The following is a 23,870-nucleotide window of genomic DNA, read 5'->3' as shown; positions in this document are numbered from 1 at the left end:
CATTGTCATCACAGCAGAACCTTTGCACAGTGTTTGCAACATTGCACTCATTGTTGTTAAGTTTAATGTAGGTTCTGAATTTTGTGTAGCCTATGTGTCGTATTACTCATAATAAATCAGTTGTGAGGTCCCGTCTCTTGCGGGACACATACATAAGCTGCTGATCATGTGCATCCCTTTATAAGAACAACTAGGTGTGTTCCAGTTCTGTTGGACCTGACTATAGCCACCAAACACAGCATGTTTTTGAGCTCCTATTAGCTAATCTAGTTTTAAGTTTCACTAATAATTCCCAATAACTCCAGTAAACCACCTGATACACACAAAAATAAGATTAAGCTTACAGTCCTTAATCGTATCCTTAATGTGAATCCTTAACACAGATCCTTTCAGTTTTAAGCCAATATAAAATACAACTCCATAGCCTTTGATTACTAACAGAAATAATTACTGACCTGTACAGAGCTCCACTACCAACCACAGGTGGCTACTTGTCTCATACAACTCATAAAAGCACACTATATTTGGATGATTGAGATCCTGGCTGTGCCAAAAGAGACACAAAACATTACATACACATTACATTATGTTATTGCAGGGCTCAGTAGCAAAATGAGATAATGAGGTATTGCCGGTTTACTCTAGGAGCTCTGGTTTCTTCCTGCATTTTTATCAAATAAGTAAATTAAATATTACATTAAAAATAATAATAAATAAAATCCATATATTTTGTAATTTTATTTTATTTTTAATAAAATGCTGTAAACAGTGCGTTTTATATTGAGCTGTATTCCCTCGTGGATGAACTCCTCTGTGCGCCTGTCTGTTGCGTTCATTCTGGTATCCTAGCAACTCGGGAATATCCCATTTTGAAGGTGGTTTGGCCAAAACCAATAAAACGTTTTCATTAATACAGGCATTTAACTTACATAATTAGTAATGTAAAACATTTAATCAATGCTAAAAATACCTCTATACACAGATATAATGATCACGGTGAATAGATGAAGCGTTAATTTTATATGAAAACTTTCCTACGTCCCTCTTCCAGTTTGAACTACGTGGTCCGTCACTCTTCCGCCAACAAACAGCGGGGTCGTTGAAGAAATAAGTTCCCAGCTACTTTTGACGTTAAACGTGACCGGTAGCAAACCTCACATTAAGCGGACGCTTTCTTAGGCCGTGTACAGCTGCGGTTTCAGGTAATTCGTTCATGTGTAAGTGTTAAAGTTAACCGCTTTGTGTTGTTTGAAGAGAACAAACTCAACTCTGCTCCTGTCCTGAGAAGACGGCACCGTTAGCGGTTGTCATAGTAGCAACACACGCGCTAGCCGTTAACGTCAACGTTAATTGTTGACGGAATTGTCTCCTAAACGAAACTATCTACTTTAAAGATGCAAATTTATTACACACCCTAGTGTCAGCAGTTTAAAAAGGTTCGTTTGGGCTTTAATAAAATACATGGTTGAGTTTTTTGTAGTTTGTTTTTATATAGAGTGGTCTCAACTAGTAACTAACCGTTTAAACAGTGAGTTTGGTTATTGATCATATGTTCCTCATATATTGTTTTTGCCACAGTAGATAACATTTTAGCAAGCACACGACATTTGTGGTACAGCTAAATAAATAAAATGTGGTCTAATTAATTTGGTCACCCACTTCTCTGCTTCTTTTTTTTTTTCTCCAATTAATAACTTTAGGCACCTTGTTTCTTTTTCACATCACAGCGGATGGAGAACTTCATCCTGTATGAGGAGCTGGGGGCAGGCAGCAGCTCTGTTGTCTATAAAGGAAGAAGGAAGGGCAATCTCAACTATGTAGCCGTCATCTGCTCCGACAAAGCCAAGAGGCCTCAGATCACTAACCACGTAGGCTAGTGTTTATTCAGACATCTGTTACATCTATTTTAAAAATCCCTGCAATAACATAATGTAATGTGTATGTGATGTTTTTGTGTCTCTGTCCTGTTAGGTCCGTCTCAGCCAGGATCTCGATCATCCGAATATAGTGTGCTTCTATGAGTGGTATGAGACGAGTAACCACCTGTGGTTGGTAGTGGAGCTCTGTACAGGTCAGTAATTATTTCTGTTAGTAATCAAAGGCTATGGAGTTGTATTTTATATTGGCTTAAAACTGAAAGGATCTGTATTAAAGATTCACATTAAGGATACGATTAACGACTGTAAACTTAATCTTATTTTTGTGTGTATCAGGTGGTTCACTGGAGTCTGTAATTAGACATGATGGAAGTCTGTCTGAAGATGTGGTGAGAAGTTTTGGGTGGGACTTGGTCAAAGGACTGAAACACATCCATGAAGTAGGAATCGTTGTCTCTGACCTGACCCCCGCTAAGGTTTGCATCTGCATTCACGTCACCCAACATTACTGTCGTAAGAAGAATACAATAATTCTCTTTTTGTGGTCCATAGATCCTGCTAGATGGCAGTGGCATCCTGAAGTTTGGTAACTTCTGTCTGTCGAAGGCAGAAGGAGAGACGCTGGAGGATTTCTTTACGTTGCTTTCTACGTCTGAGGAGGCGGGGAATGGAGATAGCAAGGAGAAATATGACAATATGAGAGAAAGATTATACGGTCAGATAATCTGATGTTGATACCACTACAATGGCTTTAAAAATTAAGAAGTTTAGATGTGATTATCAGTTTTAATAGGGGTTTAAAAAGGGGTTTGATGAAAATAATGAATTTATCATTTAGACATCACAAACATTTTGTGTAGCCTGTCCTTATTCAAAGACAGACGAACAATTGACTGATAAGCAGTCAAATAGAAAGTAATAAAGGAAGACTAGTTGAAAAAAGTGAAGAGTATCTGGTTGTGAAAAAACAGGATATCACTTTTAGGCATGAACAGCTCTTGGGCAGGTGAATTCAGAAAAGATTATCTGATTGTGTTCTTGTTACTATGTGTTTTTTTTATTTCTATTTGTGTATGTATGTATAATTTCAGGTTCTCCGGTCTACTGCGCACCAGAGGTTTTGCAAGGATCAGAAACCAGTATGAGCTCTGATCTCTGGGCTCTTGGTTGTATTCTCTACTACATATACACTGGTACGCATGCACGCGCGCACACATAAACTATACTATACTATACTATACTATAATATACTATAATATACTATACTATACTGTTTTTGTTTTCTAGGAAAACCTCCTTTCTACTCTGATAGTTACACTGAACTGACAGAAATGATTTTGCATCAGGAACCACCACCTCCCAGACAGACAGGTACACACTTCCTCAAATTCACACACAGCCATGGACTCTCATCCACATGTCATATTTAACGTTGTACACTAGTTAGCACAACAGACGTGCATGTTGATGTGTGGAGACTTTTCGTTAGTTTAATTGATTAATTATCTTCTGTGTTGTGTGTTACAGTTTTGTCTGCAGGTCTTCCCAGTCAGGACTTCCAGTTTCTTCTGAAAGGCTTGCTCAATAAAAATACAGATAAGAGGTCAATTTCTGAAACACAGGCCTAGCATATATTGTGATACTGCATTACTACATAATGTTTATCAGGACTGTGAATCAAAGCAGTTTGATTTGGGCGCATTACAACACCCCTAGTTGTCCTCATAAAGGGATGGCAATGAATGACACAAGGCAGGTTGGTTCATGGATCCCTGCAGTTACACCAGATTTGGATTTCCAGTCTTGAACTGGCCGGTTTAGGTCAGCCTGTGCCCCCTGCAGCTTCAGATTTCTGTATCAGGCTAATAAGAGCCCTCAAGGTTTTTGTCCGCAGAACTGATGCTGACTGAATGTTTTTTTGTCTTAAAGTGAGGTCAGCTGTTACAGAAATACTTAATCAAAGTGGTCAGTCATAGTCACTGAGATCTTTTCCCCACTGATGTTGGATGTGAACTGAAGTTCCTGACCTGTGTCTGCTTGAATTTATGCATTGAATCGTTGCTACAGGATTGGCTGATATCTACACAAATAAGTAGATCAGCGTGTGTTTTTATCAGTTACCCAGTGGATGTAAATTTCCTAAAGTGTTTTGAGCTCTTTTTCTGAACGTAGTAGCCATTACCATGTAATGCATCTTATGAAGAGGTTTTATGATTAAGTAAGTCAAGCTGATTCAAAGATAATGCTATAGTGTTTCTACATTAAAAGTGACATAAACTTAACTTGGGCTTAGTGTCGGGTTTCTGTGTCCTTATGTTTGTTATTTCTCTTTTAGGATGGATTGGCCAGAATTACTGGATCACCCTTTCTGGGCACAAGTACGATGCAAAGAAAAAGATGCAAACGAAGATGAAGAGGAGGACGAAGGAGGCGACGAGGAAGAATACAGCGGCTGTGAAGGAGTTAGTTCAGTTAGCTTGAGGTGTGTTGGCGTTATTTCTCTTTATTTTAAAGCACCTACAACGTTCCACAGATGTAGTGGTTCAGCCTTTTTAGTGCATTTTGTGAAAAAGTAATAATGTTCACATTAATGCTAAAAGTAGATTGCTGTAGATGTTTCAAAGTCTATTTTTGATCCATTGGGGAGGAGGTTAATATTAACTTAAATGCTTCATGTGTTGCACTTTTTATTTTCTGCTTCATTGACTTTGACAGATATACAAGGACGTGTGACCTTTTCCCTCCAAGACAGGCAGACGAACTTCCCAACAATCCCATGGCCAGTACGCAGCCAGACTATACAACGTCTAAGAAACTAATCTCGTCGCATGCATCAACTGACAAAGCATCTGACACGCGGAGTGACAGCCAACAATCTGTCGGTGGAGCCATAAATAATAGCTTGGACGGGGAGGTGGGTAAGGAAAGAAGAGGAGAGGGGGAGGCAAAGACCGAAAAATATCCCAAGCTAACTGGAGCCCAGCAGTTGTGCCACACATTGCAGCTCAATAAGTCATTCACAAGAGGTAAGATATTCTTTGGTTTTGTTTGGTCCATTTTTCATTAGTGTTTCTCATATTGTGCTCTACGGAAAAATCTGATTCAGTAAACTATGTGCTTGCTTTTCCAGATAATGTATCAGAGCTGAAGCCAAAGAGTGGTGTGGATGAAGAGAATACTGAGGCCATTTTTCTGTTAAGGTAGTCTGTTTGCTACAGGGTTATGATTGTTACATCTGTTTTACCAAGTGATAAAATGATTCATTTATTCCTTCTGAGGAAGATAGGAAGATAACCTAATGCCATTATATTACATAAAAGGTACACTTTAATAAAACTTTTATGTTGGATATACAGCTAAAAATGCTGAAAGGGGAAGTGATCAGTACATAAATTAATGTACTATTACTATACATACTCTTCTCTTCTTCTTCTAGCTCCTGTGCCAAGTTGAGAAGGAGCTGCAGGACCTCTGGCTCTCCAAATCAGATCCCTCCACCTCAGGTTACCATCTCTATCATAATCCCTGTCTATAACTGTCATATTCTACTGAGGTTGTTGACTCCTCTCCATCATTTCCGTACTTTCTAGGTCAGTACCGGTCCAGACATAACAGCCTGTGTGAAGCGTCTTCTCCATACTGAGTCTGATCTGACTGTCACCCCAATCATTGACAACCCCAAGGTACAGGCATTCAGTTATAGTGAATATACGCAGGCTATTTTGTATATTTTTTATTTCTTAAGATACATGTATCAGTCTTAAAATAATCCTTGTGATAGATGATTATAAGCTCAACACTGACTCTTGCTCAAGAGATCCTTTTAATGTTTTCTGTTAATTCTGTACTCAAATGAAACAATGAATGCAGCCAAACACCGCTACTAAGAATGACTTTGTTTTCTTTCTATTGATCAGATTCTTAAAGGCACTCCCGTGCGATTTGACGCTAAAACCCTTTGTGTGCCGGCATATTCAGGTATGATATTTGTTGAGTTAGTATCAAGTGAGTTTAGGGTCCTGATGTAAAGAGGGTCTCGTTATATTTCCTCTCTCCTCTCTCCTCCAGTTGAGAAGCTGCAGTCTCTGAGTGATGAGGAATGGGCTGTCTTTCTGTCACAACTCTCTTCATCCCTTGAAGAGCAGAGCCCCTCCGCTTCTGTCTTCTCCTCCAGTGCTCCTCCCTCCACAGCCATTCGATCCAGACTCAACCTGCTGTGCTACCTCTGCTGTGTGGTCGGAAATGAAGTTATTGCTAACAGGCTGATTAACTCGACACTGGTAGGGGAACATATGTATTTACTTAAGTTCCCTAACCGCATAATTGGCTTTTTTTTTGATGACAGCATGGCCTCACAGTCATTTGAATCAAATTGAGTTTGTAAAATCTAGATCTTTCTTTACCACTTATATTTCACATTAAGCTGTAGACACACAACTCAACTTTCACGGTCTTTACAGATTTTTGAAAAGGCTAGGAGTACACACTAACAGGCCGGCTTCAGCAGATTTTTGTATGACAAAAATGTAGTCATGTAGTCTGAAGTGTGATATAGACATGATTCGTCAATTTCCTGTGTCCCACCCTCTCTTTTTCATTGGCTGTTGGCAACATGTGTTTGCAATTGGGTCGGTAATCAGTTCACAGCCTCTGGACCTAAAAAAACTTAAAGTAGTTTTACGTTCAATACAGACTTTTAGCAATCATATAAGTCATACTGGACCTAAAGCACTCACCTTCCTCTGTTATAATATCTTACAGATTAGGTTTATAATGTTGTTTTTCTTTGCTCTCTTCATTTAGCTTCTCGTATTGACCCAGCAGTTGCGACAAGCTCCTAACTGGGATGTGTAAGTACATTATTTATGGTCTTGCTTTACAAACAGGCGATGTGAATAATTGCTTTCTCCTTTGCTCTTTTTCTCTGTCATTTTACAGTTTTTTAAGATGATCAAGGAACGCTGAAGCAAAATAGATGTTCAGACTATTAATGCTTTTTATACTGTGATATTTTGATCGCTTCAAGTTTCAGAATTTCAGTGATTCAAAGTGTGTGTTTTCTTTTTAGAAAGTTTCTTTTTTTAATGAAAATGAAAAATGTTTTGTAGGCGCAGCAAGGTTCTCAGAGTGATGGGTCTGCTGGCTCTGCACTGTAGTGACCTTGGAGACGACAGTCCTGTTTCTGAGGTGTGTTTCTAGACATTGTCATTATGCTGACTTACATTAATTTGAAAGCCTACCCTAATCATAACTATTATTTGGCTTTAGCTAAAATTTAACAGTACCTTATCGCTATACAGGCGAGACGGTTTAGAGTGGAGTTACAGTATATTTTCTTTATCAGTCTTAACTTATCTGGATAGTAAAGGTGTTCCACTGGTGTTGTAGGATAAAAAGCATAAAGCAAATAGTAACCCACCGATCCTTTTTATTTTCAAACAAGCTAAATATTTGTGAAGTCAAATTAAAATGACCTGCAGTACCCATTTGTATCATGAGGTGGCAGTAAATACCAGAGGGAACCCATACGTGCATCTTACAGAAAGTATCAATATGCATTTACCATTCAGAACATACAACATAACATAACAATATGCTGCATAGTGTGCAGCATAGACTGTGAGTATACCGTATTTATTGAACCTATACACCCGCATTATGTGGTGCTAAATGTTACTGTGCATTTCTTTTAGATATTATAGGTTTAGAGTTTGTTTTTTTTGTCATATTTTCTTTTACTTTTACATTACTCTGTTATGTTTAAGCCTTATCATAAAATAATACAAACGTCTTCTTTCTTTCAGGGAAAAAAAAAAAAGTATGTGCTCATAAATGCTTATTCTGTCCCGTCCAACTTTATAGTACCAGTGTGTTCCAGCAGGCGGCATTAAAACCCTATCAGAAAACAGCATCAGACATCCTAAAATCTCTCTCTCTCTCTCTCTCTCTCTCTCTTTTCTCCCCCAAACACACACACACAACACACACATGCAGGCATATAAAGGTGTTTTCTTATATGTAACAATATATTAATTAGCACCTAACTAATTAATATTTGTGTCACTCGGCTGTTTGTAGCTGTACAGTGATATCAGTTAAAATAGTTTCTTTACATGATAACACTGAACTTGAAGAAGCCACTTTGATGAGTGTGGAAAATCTTTTATGCCTCTTATTTGGATATAAACTGGATGACTGAGAATCTTCACAAACCTACAGGAACATGACCGCACACTTAATAAACTTTCACGCATGGCTAATATTAATATGACTACTGCAAACTACAACGTTATGATGTTGTTCTAACTTTTGTGAAAGTCAAGGACAGGTCTTCATTGCTTTTTCTCAATTTCTGTTATTATGTGTGTACATGTGATAGATTATTTTATCAGATTATCTGCATGGAGAACATTAGCTGCTGTGGTAATCATGAAACATATATAATTCATTGCAGTATACTGTGCGCAGGAGTATTTCTGTTATTTAGTCTGCCCTCACTGTAGACACATTTGGAGGAAAAGGTGTAGGCATTGCCTCTGTTTTTATACACAATCCCCTAAATATGGACCTACTTCTGTATTGCTACATCTCTAATTCCATAAGCGAGAAAGACGTGCACTTGTTAATGCACACGTTCTCCTCAACACAGTGATTTTACTCAACCCCCAGTAAAACCCACACATATTAACAGAGCTGTACTGAAGTCGCACAATGTAAAAGCAATTTTGTACCGAGGATCCTTTCATCCCGAACAGAACTTCTTCCTGTCTTCTTCTGCTTGATCACATCTGTTAATTCTGAGTGAAATCCATTCTGGCACCTGTAATTCTGATCCCACATCTGCTCACCCCATTTGCGGTTCATCCTTTCTTTTCCACTTTTCTTTCTTCTTCTTGTTATGGCACTTTACTGCTACTGAGTCGTCACGGCGATTTACAAAATGGCCGACTTCGGCAGAGCAGTGTTTCTTTTCGAAGCGCTTGTTGTCAGAGACAAATGGCGGAACATTTTTTCCGCTACCCTCCTCACCTCTCTTCAGCTACCGGAGGATGACAAATTGTTAAGAAAAGGACAAAGCTGTACGTTTGTGCCAGAGTATCTTTGTGTGTCTGTTTGTGTCTGTGGTCATGCATGTGCCCATCTAGGCACTCAGCAGGGGTTCTCTCTCTCTGTGTGTGTGTGTGTGTGTGTCTACATCTGTGTCTGTGTGTGTTGTTGTAAGTGTGCATGAGCTTTTTCTGAACCATGTTTGTGTGAGCGCTCAGCAGGGGTCCTGTGTATGTAGTTTTCTGTGTGTCTGTGTTGTTCTTTTTCTGTTTTGTGCTTTGAGTTTGTGCCTAGCCTTAGTGTTTATAGTAATGCCAACAGATGACCAATAAAACAGCACATACTCTCACTTTTCTGTGTGTGTGTGTGTGTGTGTGTGTGTGTGTGTGTGTGTTGTCTCAGCAGGGTTTCTCCTGCTCCAATCCTGCTGATCGGCATGTGAGGGCTGGGTTTAGTTACCATGGTAACTGCTATACGCTTCGATCACCCCCCCCCCCCCAAACACACGTACACAAATATACAAAAACACATAAGACACCTGTCTGTCCCTGTCTTACGTCTTGTCTCCCTCACCCCTTTTTCTTTCTTTCTTTCTTTCTTTCTCTCTACTGAGTCTTTTTTTTGTCTCACCCCTTGGCTAGAGTTGTGAGAAATAATATTAGTAACTCTAGCTTGCTGCTTTTTCTTAATACATGATTTTTTTTTTTTCTTAATTTATCATCACTTATAAAGTTTTCAGTGGCTTTACCAGAAGTTTAACTGCTAAAGCTTGTATTGTGCTGGGTGTATGATGTGGATAATGCTTTCTAAAAGCTCACAGCAATCTTTAGGAACACACGTTCAGAAGGCACTGGCTCCAGGAAAACACTACTTGCAGCATTTCTAAATATACTGTACCTCCCAAGAAAAAATTTGAGTTTGCACCATTTCTGTTGTGTAATTATTCAAATCCAGCACTGCAGTGTGCAGTATAGATTAATATTCTTACAGCCAAATAGGAAACATAACAGTTTTTCCTGCACTAAGCTGGATCTGACCTCTCTTAAATGTCTGATTCATTAAATAAACAATTTAAATATGATACATGCTACATATTTGCTTTTTGTATTTGAGACGCACATTTCTTGTGTTGTTTTTCCATTGCATTTGTAATTTCTGCCATGGGGACTCCTCAAAACATAGGTACATTACGCTAGGGTCAATCTTAGGTTATCTCAGTTTAAAGCTAGCATGAAATTTAGGAAGTTAAACAAATTTAGGCGGAAAACTGGTGCTTGAAGATAAGAAGGTTACCCTTGACTGCAATGCTGCAATACAGCTTTATACTCCAGTCTCTTCCAGTCTCCTATAAAACAGTGTGTTCCTTCTTTATAAAATCAATAATCCACCAATCTGTTTTCTGTGTCCTTCTTGACGTGTCTGGTCATCCCAAGTGTAGACGTGTAACAGTATCTGCTCAGCACGCTTGTTTGTGTCATATTTGTGTGTGGAAGAGCAAGATGCTGGTGCTGGGTGGCGTTTTTATTCTCAGTCACTATAGTTGTTGTGCTGTTTATAAATGCTAATGAAGTGCATATGTTTATGTTTCTGGGTGCATTTGTGTGTGTGTCGTTTGATCTGAGGTGTTGATGCCGAAATAATGATAATGATTTCTCTGGGAACGTAGTTGTGTGTATGTGTGTGTATATGTTTGCTTTTCCCTGTGGCCCTTTGTACAGAAAGGTCTTTCAGCTCCCTCTACCTGAGAGCAGCTGCATGACCAGTTTCTAACACACCTCAGATTCTCTGTTCCTCTCTCAACTATTTACATTATTCGTCAATAGTTGAGAATAGAACAGACACCAATGATGTGGAAAAGAGGCAATAAGCCAAACACATATGAATTGTTAACATATTGGGTTAATAGTGATACAGAAGGTTAGCCAAAACGTACTGGCTTCTGGCCTGGCCTCAAATTGTTTTGACAATGATGCTCAGTGCTGCAATGGAAAATGCAATGCTGTGAGATAGATGATAATACTCTAGTGTCACAAATAAATTGAAGGAATAACTTTTCTGGGAAAGGGACAGATATGTTGAGAGACTGGTTCCACTTCTCACCTTAGCCTAGCCACAAAGACTGGAGGTGAGAGACTGAGAAAACAAGCCAGTGTGAGAAAAAGATGTAGGTGAGAGATGGAGGGAGTGAGAAATACATACTGTACAGTATGTATTTGGAAGTGGACGGAAAAACAGCAAAGTGAGGAGATGGAGAGAACAAGGAAAGATGGGAAAAAGTAAAAGTGGCAAAGAGAGCAGGAGCGATAGAGGAGTGAGGCAGAACTTGCATCAGATCACAGAGGGGGGAGGCTGGCACTAATGCTAATGCCAGGAAGCAGCCAGCCAGCAAGGCTGTCTCTGCATATACTTAACTCTGTGTGTGTTTGCATGTGTGAGTGCAACGTGCATTTCTTACAAGTGTATATGATTGCATGAATATATGGACCAAATTATGTGTGCGCACGTAATGAATGCTCTTAATATACCTGAGTGTTAATGTATGCGGCACATGGAGTATGTTTGTCCTTTATGTGTGCTCTTCTGTGTATGTAAAATTGTTGATGCCTTTTGCCATCAGATATTGACTCTTGCTACTTTTTCACTTTGTCTTCAGTTTTCAGATTTGTTCTGGAAATTGTCCTAGTTGTTGGTCAACCAAAAATCAACGACAATAAAACACTGCAATAGATTCACACTGTCACAGCACATCTTTTTCCATGGAACACTGACTTTGCCAACACTTTGGTGCAGTATGATGAGGAGTGGGCCCAATGTGTTATTTGTGGTGATTGTACTGTGTTTATTACACTGTAGCTAAACATAAGAGTAAACTGTGCAGCGACCTTTCTGGGGCCAGTGGTTTGTTAATGTCTGACCAGGTCATCCACTTGATCTTAGTTAAAGTGGATGTGCATTTTACTTGGTGAAGCCCAGACTATAAGTAAACCAAACTATAATCTGGCTGTAGTATAGGCTTCAGTGTAACACCAAATATCTGTGTATGTCTGTGCGTCATTTGCTTCAGTCACGTATTGCAAACACAGGACTGCCTGAAATAGTTAAATGTTAGAGAGCTGTTGACTGAATTCTGATAATTTTTTCGTAATTGTCAGTTTTATAGATCATGAAGCCTGTTTTTTTGTGAATAACTTTATATAAAAGTGTAACTGTCGATCTTTCCAGGCTGTGTCCACACTGACAGACCTCCTGAGGGATAATCTGAGGAATAGTAAAATAAAGCAGTTCCTGCTGCCACCGCTTGGGGAGTTCCTCTACCGCATCTCCTCTCAGGTACACGCCGCGTCATGTCAGAAACCAATATGAAGAGACAGCTAGAAAGAGACAGAGATAATGCAGTTTATTGATCTGAAGGAAACATAATAAAGAATCCAAACACATCTATAAAATGTGAAATTGATTCCCGCCTGCTCAGCAGCCTACAGGTACACAAAAGGCACTGATTGCAAAAGGGTTCCGTAGGTGGCAAGAATATTCTTTTTTCCTTTGTTAAGACGATTTTTCTGATGTTTTTCTTTGATTAGACCAAGTGAAATGGAGGGCGGTGTGTGTGGTGAAATCTATTCTGAATTCAGCTGAAATAAAATGTTATTTAGTGTGTTTTATGGAAATCCACATTGGTGGCTGTAGTTGGGAAGTAAAACCAAAAAGATACAGAAATAAAAAAGTTAATATAGAGAGCACAACAAGAAAGCCACTTACACTATTACTGTGAACGTGTGCAATCAGTTTTAACATAATGTACTTGTAGTCTATTTTTATGGTTATGCACTTCATGACCACAGTTACATTAAACAGATAATATTATACACACTAGTTATAACTCTAGTTCAGATATTTTGATGTAGAGAATGGATTTATGTTTTTACATGCTTTGAAAAATACAATAAAAACAACGATCCGCTTCCTGCTCCCATTGCTGGTAACTCACAAGCTCAGGCAATAGTAGGATGGTAGACCAGACAAGCCGATGATATTGTACTATCAGTCATCAGGAATCCTTTAAGAGGTTACCGGCTGTGAAAATCATCGTCACAGTAAAGGCTCTCTTTTTCCAACTCTAATGTAGGAATGACATGAATTCCCTTTGACTTGATGAATCAAGATGCATTAAGCACTGCATGCAAAATAGAAGAATATCAAAAGACATTTTCTTATTATTACTTAAGTGAGAAAGACCAATCTTGAGTGAAATGAACGTTATCAGGTAATGGAGTTTAAATTTACATGGTGAGTAAATTGAACTGAAAGGTAATTGACCCCCAGCCCTGGAAATTACAAGAGAAAAAGTGGAGGAGGCCTCATTTGACTTCATTAGAAAAGGTGATACCAATTTATTTCTGGTTAACCTCAATCAAGCCAGGCAAGTTGGTTAAGCGTAAGATTTTTATTTACATGACCGCTGGATAACCTTCGAAAATCAATCAGCCTGCCTGATTACACCTTTTACTCTTCTGAAGCCATAGAAAACCTCAGTGTCCTATAGAAGCTCCTCATAAATTGACTATTCAGCTCCTGCTGACGGAGACCATTGACGTATTCTTCCTCCCTCAGAGATCATCTAACCAGCATCTTAAAATCATTTAGAGAAACATGCTCCATCTTGGTGGAGTTTGCTTTTTCCAATGTCACTTACGGTAAAGTTCTCAGTTTCTGAGTATTAAATGAGAGTTAGATTGAGGAGTAATGAAGGATTTTTCTCTGTATTCACAATAGCTGTGAAACCTTAAATGTATCAGTACCTCATGAGTAGCATTATTCACGAACATTTAAACTCTTCCTGCTAAAGAGAAAGGACTGCATGCTCAGCAGCTGTAATGTTTTGTTATCTGTCTGTAGTAGTGTAGTAGTGTTATTCAGAAAGTCGAAGGACAGAAGAGATCACATTATTTGTTGTCGGCTGTTTTAAATAGTAGAAGATGCTTTAACTTGTTTAGAAATATTTTTATGGATTTGCCCCTGACTGTTTATTGATATGCTGCCAAAATATTGTTGGAGCTCTAAGAGCCACAGACTCTACTTTCTGTTGCTCTAAAATGATCGGAAGTTTGTTGAAGCTGACCTGTACTGACACAAAAGCATGAAGAAGCCATGTGGATGTGTTTGCATAAACTGCGAACGTATCTGTGATTTGCTGTAGCAATTTTAGGTTTTTAAATTACAGTGAGAACAGCTCAGTGTTGATCTTCATGTTTGGCACTAGCAGCACTTAGAGCTGCATTCTTATATTAATCAATGAGTGCGATTAGTTAGAGGTTAGTAATACTAAATAGTTGTCAGGCTACCTGCTTGTTGAGTTGTTTTTGAGACCTTCTTCTTCTGTTGGTGATACTGACAATTTTGACCCTTTTAATGTGGTGTGGGCTTCTTTGCCACGACATATGTGTCATTTCATTATAGATAGTTGTCTCCAATGAATGCAGTTGGATACGTGGTTGAGGAGTTGGTGGTTCAGAAGTCTCATACTGGTTTCATAATAATGCTGATGTATAAATACTGCAGTACTCGCAATAGATTCAGACATGACTGTCTTACGTGGCTTTGTAATAGAAAGTGACTTAACAGACATTTATTTAAATGAATATCTTTGAGAGTGCATGAGCATAAAAATACACAATGCACACTAGTTAAACTGTTTGTCTTGTCTTTATTGTAAACAGTTGTAATGAAAACTTAGCATACTGTGGACCCTTCCCAACAGATGGACCCACTCTGCCTGTGTATAATGCCATGTGTAATGTGGAATGGTCCTTTAAGTGTCCCCAGATAAAATGCTCTGCACCATCAGTCAATGACAACGATTAGCTACTGTATAGCCTCCAGTGCTGTTATCCTCAAGGTTAGATGAAGCCTAGAGCCTAGCACAGCAGCAATGGAGCACGGTATCGTTTCATGAAAATAGAAACATTTGTTGAAATAGTCAGAGTTGTGTTGCTGGGGACATATATAAAGGGTATTGTCTCAGGAAAAGAAGTTCTCATATTCATCATTGTTAAGTGAATAAGTTTTGAAAGCTTTAAAAAACAATTCTTTCTCGTGTTTGATACAGTAAACGATCACTTGTATAGATTCTGCTGAAGAGGTATCGCTTGATGATGATGTTTAGAAGCAGGTTCATGTACAGACATGGTCACCAAGTAATCAAGATGTCTTGACTCCTCTTGCTTTCTTTTCTCCTCTCTGACATGACCCTTTCTTGCCCTTTTCCTCACTCTGCTCTTTGTGCATCTCCACTTTATCTGTCTCCCTTTCTCTATCCCCCCCCCCCCTACTCCTCTACTGCCCCCACCCCACTAACTGTACCCCTCCTCCTCTCTCTCCTCTCACCCTTTCTCCTTCTCTTTTCTATGCCTCCTATCAGGAGGAGAAGAGAGGCTCCCCAGAGGGACTGTGGTTCGTTCCCGCTGCCGCCTACACTGGCTTAATGAGGAGCCTGCGGGAAGGGGTGAGTGTCTCCGTGTATGTCTGCGTGTGTCTGTTTGTGTCTGTGCCTGTGTAGCTGTGACTAAGTCTCCCTCACTGTGTGTACGAGTGTGTGGCAGGGGATCCCTGTGAACAGTAATGATGAGGCAGCTGTGGGGGCCTAAAGCGTTGTTTGCCAGCTGCAAGTCAAGGGCATGCAGAGCAGTCACACACACACACATGCTTGCACACACACTCTTACCTGCATCAAACACAGCCCTTTACTGCTCAGCAGCCTGACCTCGGCAGCAATTAGGACCCTCCAGACATGCACATACAGTAGATGGAGCAGAAACACAAGCGGAAATGTAGATTGCACTTTCCTCTTCTCTGGCTTTTTTTTTTTTTTCTTTAGCTTTCTTTCTTTTGCCTTTTTTTAAACATAATATAATTATCTGTCTAATTACCCTCTGTCTTTGATATTAGTCTGTCTCAACAATGATTTTACTTTGTTTAGTTGAACAGTAAAACACACTAACGTATATATTTCTAGTGTCGTTCATTCTACTGGTGATCAGAATCTGACCTGGTCTTCTATTGGTTTGGTCCCTATGTATTTACCATTAGCAGTGAGTGCCCATGTTTCCCCCTTAATTCGGTGCAGTCATAACAGATATGTAAGTTGGCTCTAGTTGTTTATTATATTGTTATAGTAGGGAAAGCTTAGTTCATGCTCCGTTCCATCAAGGTTCCCAGTATGTCCTGACATTCAGCTAGAATGCACAAAAGCTGGACCACCTTAAGTGTAATGCAGCCATCATTAGTATACCTGTGCTGTCCCTACTATGACAAGTCAAAATGTCTGCTGTGAAAAGAGTCTGTTGCTGCTGAATGAGGAAAATTTGGTGGGTGTTGAGACTAACAGACACGGCGAACAGGTAGAGGGAGAGAAGGGAAATTTATGGATGTTGTTTTGTCTCAGAGACAAGAAGGGGTCTGAGTGTGGTGGCCCACTATAGCAGAATGAATATAGATGAAACTGGTCTGCACAGTTGTCAGCTCGTACCTACTGTTGCTTCATTACCACTGGGAGTGTAGTTGGGGAGGGTGGGGGGCGTAGATGAACGGAGGAGGGGTGTGTGTGTGTGTGTGTGTGTGTGTGACAGGAGCAAGGAGAGGGGTGGTGGGGAGGAGAGAGGAGGTTGACTTATTTATCATTATTGAGCTGTGAGCGTACAGTGAAACACACACACACATGCACACACTACTCACACGCAGCCTTGGGGACCAGACACTCATCCTCAGACACAACCTGCCTTGCTCTCTTTCTCCCTTACTATCTGTTGAATGTCCAGTTGAATTACATTTGGTTCTACATTATATTACTTTGTCCCACGGGCCTTATACTTCTTGGAGTCAACAGTCAAGTTGTATGGGGAACTTTTTCATTTAAGTGTGTGTGTGTAGCACTCCACACGCTTTGTAGAATACTCTTCTGTCCATCACCACATGACGCCAGCCAAAATGGTTTGATTGCCTCAGCAGGTTGTTTCCATTCATTGACTTACCGTATTTTCCGGACTATAAGGCGCACCTGAATATAAGCCGCACCAGCTAAATTTTGGGCAAACTACAGATTGTTCCATATATAAGCCGCACCCGACTATAAGCCGCACCCGACTATAAGCCGCTGGTGTTTTAATGTTTAATTACCGTAAGGGTTTCTTCTACCACGGAGGGGATTGTCGGGACAGAAATGACTGTTTGGAAACGCAAAGCGTCCCATTTATTTACATTTGACAAACATAAATCTTTCGATCAATCAAACAAAAAATCAATCGATCAAACTTTCACATCTTTGACATTACAAACAGCATTCGTGCAGTGCACAAATAATACAACGGTGCGCTCCTAGCGTACTTCCTGCAGTCATAGTACCGTAGTAGTGCAGTATAACAAAAAACAAAGCTTACAACGCTTGACGAGGCAATAACGTTAAATGGCTAAATTTAATTTGTTTGTAAAAGTGCTTGCCTGTAACACAGCAGTAAAGGTGCAGTAACACGGCCGTTTACTATCAAAATAACCAGCCTACTATACCAGAAAAGTCAGTTCTTAAAGGGGAACTCCGGCGCAAAATGAACCTGGGGTTAATAACACATGTGTACCGAGTTCGACCGTTCTCTGGTATTTGTTTTCATGCATTTGTTTTGTTAGTCAAATGTGACCAGTTTTCTTGCAAACCGCTATTTAGCGTATAACGCTAGTCTTCGGGGCACACCTACACATAAAAAGAAATCGCTATTTCTATACCACTAACAAGGCTCACAATATCACCACACTTACACGGTAGCATAACTAGGGTCTCTACATGTAAACCGAACCATTGAGAACTTTGCAAGTATACAGGCAGTTTATTAAAAAAGGAACACAGTACCGTTCGCGTCTGGCTCGCATATCCAGGTGAGCGCCATCTTGGGGAAACTGAACTGTCTGTTGCCGGAAGAAAGCACTGAGAGCACTGAACGAAGAGAGTTCAGTTTCCCCAAGATGGCGCTCGCCTGGATATGCGAGCCAGACGCGAACGGTACTGTGTTCCTTTTTTAATAAACTGCCTGTATACTTGCAAAGTTCTCAATGGTTCGGTTTACATGTAGAGACCCTAGTTATGCTACCGTGTAAGTGTGGTGATATTGTGAGCCTTGTTAGTGGTATAGAAATAGTGATTTCTTTTTATGTGTAGGTGTGCCCCGAAGGCTAGCGTTATATGCTAATTAGCGGTTTGCAAGAAAACTGGTCACATTTGACTAACAAAACAAATGCATGAAAACAAATACCAGAGAACGGTCGAACTCGGTACACATGTGTTATTAACCCCAGGTTCATTTTGCGCCGGAGTTCCCCTTTAATCCTCGTGTCATCGTCTATGACATGATAGTGCGCCCCTGGTGACCGTTAGCTGTAAAAATCCATTCGCCGTTGTATAAGCCGCAGGGTCCAAAGCAAGTGACAAAAGTAGCGGCTTATAGTCTGGAATTTACGGTACATCTCGCTTGTTACATATTTCTCACAGTTGTCACTTTGGCTTTTAAAAGTCTAAATGTTTATTTTCAGACCTTTTGTATGTTCAGTGTGACTGCACTGTAGCGGTCAGTCAGTAAATTGACTGTACTGTTTATTAAAACACTATGTTAAAACCTTTTGTACATCATGAACTTTTTGAAACTTGATTTGAAATGACCAGCTCATATTTACTATTACAAGATCATTGCTTGACAAGTGTCCAATATTTAGTGATGCATTTCTTGCCTAATGTTGTTAAGAGAAAGAGATTGTCTCCCAGTGAGCTAATTGTAAATCCAGAGCCATGCACTGTTTATTGCATGACAGCACTGATATGCAGTGCCAAGACCCTGTCTAATGCGCTCCAGGCAGTATGTTTTTGATGCGTTTTCTGACCTGCTGGATCACCCCAGCCCCTTCCGCTGCTGTTGAGAGTTTTCCTGATTTACAAGTAAAGCACTGCAGCGAGCGATACAGATTGTTGTACTAGAGGAAGGGCTCGGACGAGGATGGGGGCGGCACAGAGCCAAAGGGAGCGTGTTGGCTTAACCAGTGGAGAAGGGAAGGCAGGGAGTGACAGAGAGGAAGAAAGAAAGAAGGATCAGTGTCGTGGGATAGGGGGAGGAGATGGCAGGGAGACGGAGTGAGGAAGAGAGACTTGTACTTGGAGAGGGGGAGTGGATGGCATGGAGTGAAAGGCAGGTTTCCAGGCCAGACTTGAGCTGCAGGAAATTATTTATGAGCCTGAACAAGATGATTCTTCAGCTGCCTATGATGAAAAATCTGTGTGTGTGTGTATGTGCAACAGAAATGATGTGTGAACGGTATTGCAGTGATAGAAGCCAGGGGGCAGAAGGCAGAAATCCCCCTTACACACTCACACACACGGATCCATACATCCGCACACAGACACAGCAGTGGTGGTGAGTCTATTAATGATTTATCACTATCATCCACAAAGGAGAGGAGAACAGAGAGGGGACTCTAAAAGAGAGTCATGGGTCCTAGCCTTGTGTCTCTAACATAGGATGACCAGTCCACGTGCAGGAACAAACACACACGCAGTGTCTGAATGTTGGGAGAGTGTGTGAAACAATAATGGACATTTAGTACGTCATACATTTTTTAATGGGCCACCATCTTTAGACAATACAAAGGAAGATGAAGATTAATAACACTGTGCTTCTGTTTATAGCTCTGTCCATTTTCCTCATGTTTTATCCTTTGTCTTGTGTTTTCTTTATTTTTTCCTGTTAATTTACATGTTCTGTCCCTTGTTCTGTCTTTTGTGTCTATTATTTGTGCATCTACTTGTTGCTTCTTTTGGCTTGTTTGTCCACATGTCTCCTGCTAGCGCTTCTTGCCTCAATCTGTCTGCGTACCTGTTAACCATTAATCTGTCTCTAGTGTGGCTATTAGTGGTGTTAGATGTGTGCTGTGTGATGTTGGTAGATGGTGTCTGCGTCTTTGCCATAGGGGCTCATTCAAAACCAGGTGCACTGGCTTCTAAAGGACCCTAATTACAGAGGGAAACCACATCAGACATGTGAACACGAGCACTTGTGCACGCACAGGCATACACACTCAAGTAGATCCATGTAGTTTTTGTGATCTGTATGTCTTTCTGCCTGACACTCAGAAGACAGGTGCAAACATGTTTGGATATAAAACTAATCCATTGATCAACTCACGAAGACAGGATTTTATTGTTCCATATCGGTCTAGCCTTTCAAGTCTTTGAAAATAACGTTTTCTAGCCAGGGGTTCAAAGCATGTAAATCTTATCTGTCAGCGCTGAGCTGCGGAATAAAAGAGATTTTCACTCTGACCCTCTTGCCAGGAAGTCCGTTAGTCGTGTTGTAACCTGACGAAAAAGATGGAAATCTTGCTTAAACTGGATATACCAGTTAAATAAAAGAAATTACTGATTTCAAACCTAGCAAACCTTCAATTGAACAATTTATGTTTTTCAAGAGTATATCTATGTTTAATAATTATGAGTAGGTACGGCTGGATGTATGAAACAGGTGTATGTCATTAAATGAGATCTGCTCATGACAACTCCCTTGAGTTCCCTTCGCATTGTACATGCGGAAATGCTCTTACTTTCGCTATTAAACATAGCCTTGAGTTCAGCAGTTGTTTTTCTTCGAGTTGATTACACCATACATTTAAGTGATCGCCGATCACGATCAATCAGGATTTTTGTACACCACATTTCTTCCTGGAAGATGATGGTTCCCCACTATCCTTCCGGTTTTTAATAATGCGTTGGACAGGTCTTAACCCAATTTTAGTAGTTTCTACAATCTCCTTAAATGTTTTCTCTGCTTGATGCATGCCAATGATTTGACCCTTCTCAAACAGACTAATACCTTTTCCACGACCGCAGGATGTGACTATAGACGTGGTTGTTTAAGAAATGAGAAGCTACTCACTGCATCAGTTGGGGTTAAATAACTTGTTGCCAGCCGAAAGATAATTGCCCATGCAGTAATTATCCAATAGGAGGCTCGTACCTGTTTGCTTAGTTAAATCCAGGTGGCGACTTATTTTTTGGCCAGGCAGTGTATTATTGTTGTTTTTACAGTAACATAAAGAAATATTGTACTTTTTTAAAAGTGTAGCTTGAAGTTGTATTGTAAGACGGACTTTAACTATTATCCATTTTCAGTAATTCAAACCACCAAAATCTGATTTACTTCATCTCAAAAGACCACTGTGGTACAGTCATTCCAGTAACATGATTAAGGCAGGTTGGGACCTTTTTTGAATATTATTATCTTATTTTATGTATCTAAATCTAATTAGGAATAACCAAATAATGCCTAGCCATCATAATTTTGTTGATTGTTCATTGCTTTAAATGGAGCACACATGGAGTTGACATTCTTGACTTTGAGTGACTGTTGAACTCTTTTACTCAATACATTGTCACTCATCATATATCCTGTAATCATATAAAAGCAACCATATATGTGAAAACAAACTGCACTCCCATCAGCCTGTGTTGTACATTGTGTTGGGTGAAAATTGCGGAGATGGCACAGGTGAAGCAACATTTCTTAATGATGACTCAGTTCTTTTGACTGTGACAGCTATGCCAGGGATCAGCTCATGGACTGTATATAAAAATGGACGAAGCCTCCATGATGACGCCCATAGAGTTCTTGGTGGCCGGTCTTACAGTTCAGCGTGGCGGCTCCGGCCATCGCCATTTTGATGAAACGTGGTAGGGCTGGTATTGCAGACCACTAGTGACCTGTGATGGCACCCAACTGTCACTCAAAGCGGCAACGGCTTTAACTATGCATAACTTTACAATTTGAATGGGTGCGCGCTCCCTGGAAAACACTTGTTAATGTTGTCAATTACAATTGTTCTGTGTGCTATAATAAACCAACATGTCTGCTGTGATCTCAGTATGATTTCAGCTTCTCATGTGTCTTGTTTGTAGTGGAACAAACATTTCTTGACCTTAGAGGAGCCACTGGATAAATCTCACTTTAATTTCTTTAAACTCAACTTTGTGGAGATGCGAGGTTTAAATAGGACATTAAGTATAATATATTGAGTGTGTTTTTTGGATGAACTTGTTTCTCATACTGGGAGACGTTATAATGAGAATAAATTACTTTTTCCTCTGTCTCCAGCATTTCTCCCACTGCATCATAATGATGGAATTTCTTGCATGAGCGACTTGTTTCTCGCCACATGTAAGGATATCTCCCTCACTTTATCCCTCTCTCTTTCTCTTTAACACACCTCCCATCTCTGTGTAGTTCCTGGCAGGGCTGAAGTCTATTAAACACACAGACTGTGGGTGCTCCCCCGTGGGCTCATTAGTGAGCTGGCCCGCACGGCCTGGGGAATGCTGGAACAGACCATTCCGCCAGTTCCCAGAGGGGTGCCCGAGGATTCATTATACCGTCGTTCAGCGTGGTCCCACAGTGTTGAATACACAATGTGATGTCCTACATTGGATTATTAGGTTGATTATTTAAGTTATCGGTTATAATTAGAGTTCCCGTGAGATTGAATGTGGTGTGTCTGATGTATAATGTTAAAAAAAACATTGATCACTTACTAACCGTTAAATGTCAGAAAATCAACATTTTTCCTCGCGTTAATGGTTCAACGACATCAGCAGGACAGTAGAGATATTATGTTGACATTAATGCATGGTACATCGAGCAGGCAGGTGGACTGAGCTAAAGGCTTTTGCGAAATTCAGACAAACTCCTTAATGTCTGAACTGACTTTGTTTTCATGTTTATTGCACTCGGTGTTCTGTTTCATTTGTTCTGTACACCTGTAGTGTCAAGTTCGTGCTGAATTTTTTGAGCATTGAGCTTTTTAGGACACAACACAAAACATTGGCAGTGTATAAACTGTATGTCCCAAAGTATGATTCTTTGATAAACACTGAGCAAAGGAGAAATATATAGAAAACTCAAACTGATTATAACTGTGAGGGAACAAATAAGTATTTAAATAGAATAACCGTTATAAGGAAATGAATGTTTCTGCTTTGAATATGAACCTTAGCCAGAGACACATTTAACTGTATTTTATGAATAGGCTCTACTGTATCTGATATCTAGGGAGAGGAGCGTCCAAGTGATGTAACACAGTGAAACACAATAATAACCTGACAGAGGCAATCACTTCTGTTCTACTTCCTGTCTTTCCCCACAATGACTTTCCTGGAAAACTAATTTCCTCAGCCACAGATATTTCATTAGCCTGGCCCCATTGTCTGAGCACAAACAACTATTCTCTCTACTGAGGCAAAGGTGTGTGGCCACATACAGTATACGCATAACATACACACAAACACTTGCACACTAATGCGTCCTCACACAAGTGCAAGTTGTACATTTTTTACCATTTGCTCTGTGACATTTTTTTTTTTAGTTTCCAAATTAACAATGAACCCATGAAATGTGCTGTATTTAATTTCTTTTAAGAAAAATGCTTGGACACCAATTACTATCATATGCTGTAGTATTAGGATGCATGTGCAAATTGACACAACAGCGTAAAACCTTACCTTTACAGTAAATATAGAAGACATCTACCACCTGGATGTTCTAATATGTGCAGGTAACTAGAGGCTTTTCAGCTCATACTTTTTCTGCAGTGTCTCTGTGTATGTTTCTGTGATTCTAGCTGTTATTCTCTGGTCTTGTCCATTTAAAGAATATGCTGAGGAGGGTCACTGGGGCTCAGCATCATAGTGGTGGTGGTGGGGACTTTTGATTCAAGTTAAAAGATTTCCTATAAACTCGTGGTTTGGAATCTGTTTTCAGAGCGGTTTTAAATTCACTCCATTAACTTTTGTATTTGTTTGGACTTGGGAAGCTCAGTAATAAATAATCATAAGAGTACATGGACTTTCTCATTAGTTGTTTGTTCATTTAA

General features: G+C 39.9%; 1 protein-coding gene across 1 annotated transcript in view; it reads left to right on the top strand.

The window, feature by feature from the left end:
* Nucleotides 1-1,730: 1,730 nt before the first annotated feature.
* The window catches only part of ulk4 (unc-51 like kinase 4), a gene marked incomplete at its 5' end in the record, with an annotated part of 64,958 nt that continues 42,818 nt past the window's right edge, over nt 1,731-23,870 (top strand). The window contains 18 exons of the mRNA XM_084557517.1: nt 1,731-1,868; nt 1,972-2,071; nt 2,214-2,353; nt 2,430-2,592; nt 2,969-3,070; nt 3,165-3,248; nt 3,405-3,480; nt 4,213-4,359; nt 4,593-4,903; nt 5,008-5,077; nt 5,314-5,380; nt 5,468-5,560; nt 5,795-5,855; nt 5,946-6,157; nt 6,681-6,727; nt 6,986-7,064; nt 12,147-12,254; nt 15,343-15,426. Coding sequence (XP_084413643.1) covers nt 1,731-1,868; nt 1,972-2,071; nt 2,214-2,353; nt 2,430-2,592; nt 2,969-3,070; nt 3,165-3,248; nt 3,405-3,480; nt 4,213-4,359; nt 4,593-4,903; nt 5,008-5,077; nt 5,314-5,380; nt 5,468-5,560; nt 5,795-5,855; nt 5,946-6,157; nt 6,681-6,727; nt 6,986-7,064; nt 12,147-12,254; nt 15,343-15,426 — 2,082 coding nt within the window. The remainder of the gene's footprint in view (nt 1,869-1,971; nt 2,072-2,213; nt 2,354-2,429; nt 2,593-2,968; nt 3,071-3,164; nt 3,249-3,404; nt 3,481-4,212; nt 4,360-4,592; nt 4,904-5,007; nt 5,078-5,313; nt 5,381-5,467; nt 5,561-5,794; nt 5,856-5,945; nt 6,158-6,680; nt 6,728-6,985; nt 7,065-12,146; nt 12,255-15,342; nt 15,427-23,870) is intronic.

This window comes from Chelon labrosus (assembly GCF_963514085.1).
Source record: "Chelon labrosus genome assembly, chromosome: 12".
NCBI lineage: Eukaryota > Metazoa > Chordata > Actinopteri > Mugiliformes > Mugilidae > Chelon > Chelon labrosus.
This window is presented reverse-complemented; position numbering and strand designations above follow the sequence as displayed.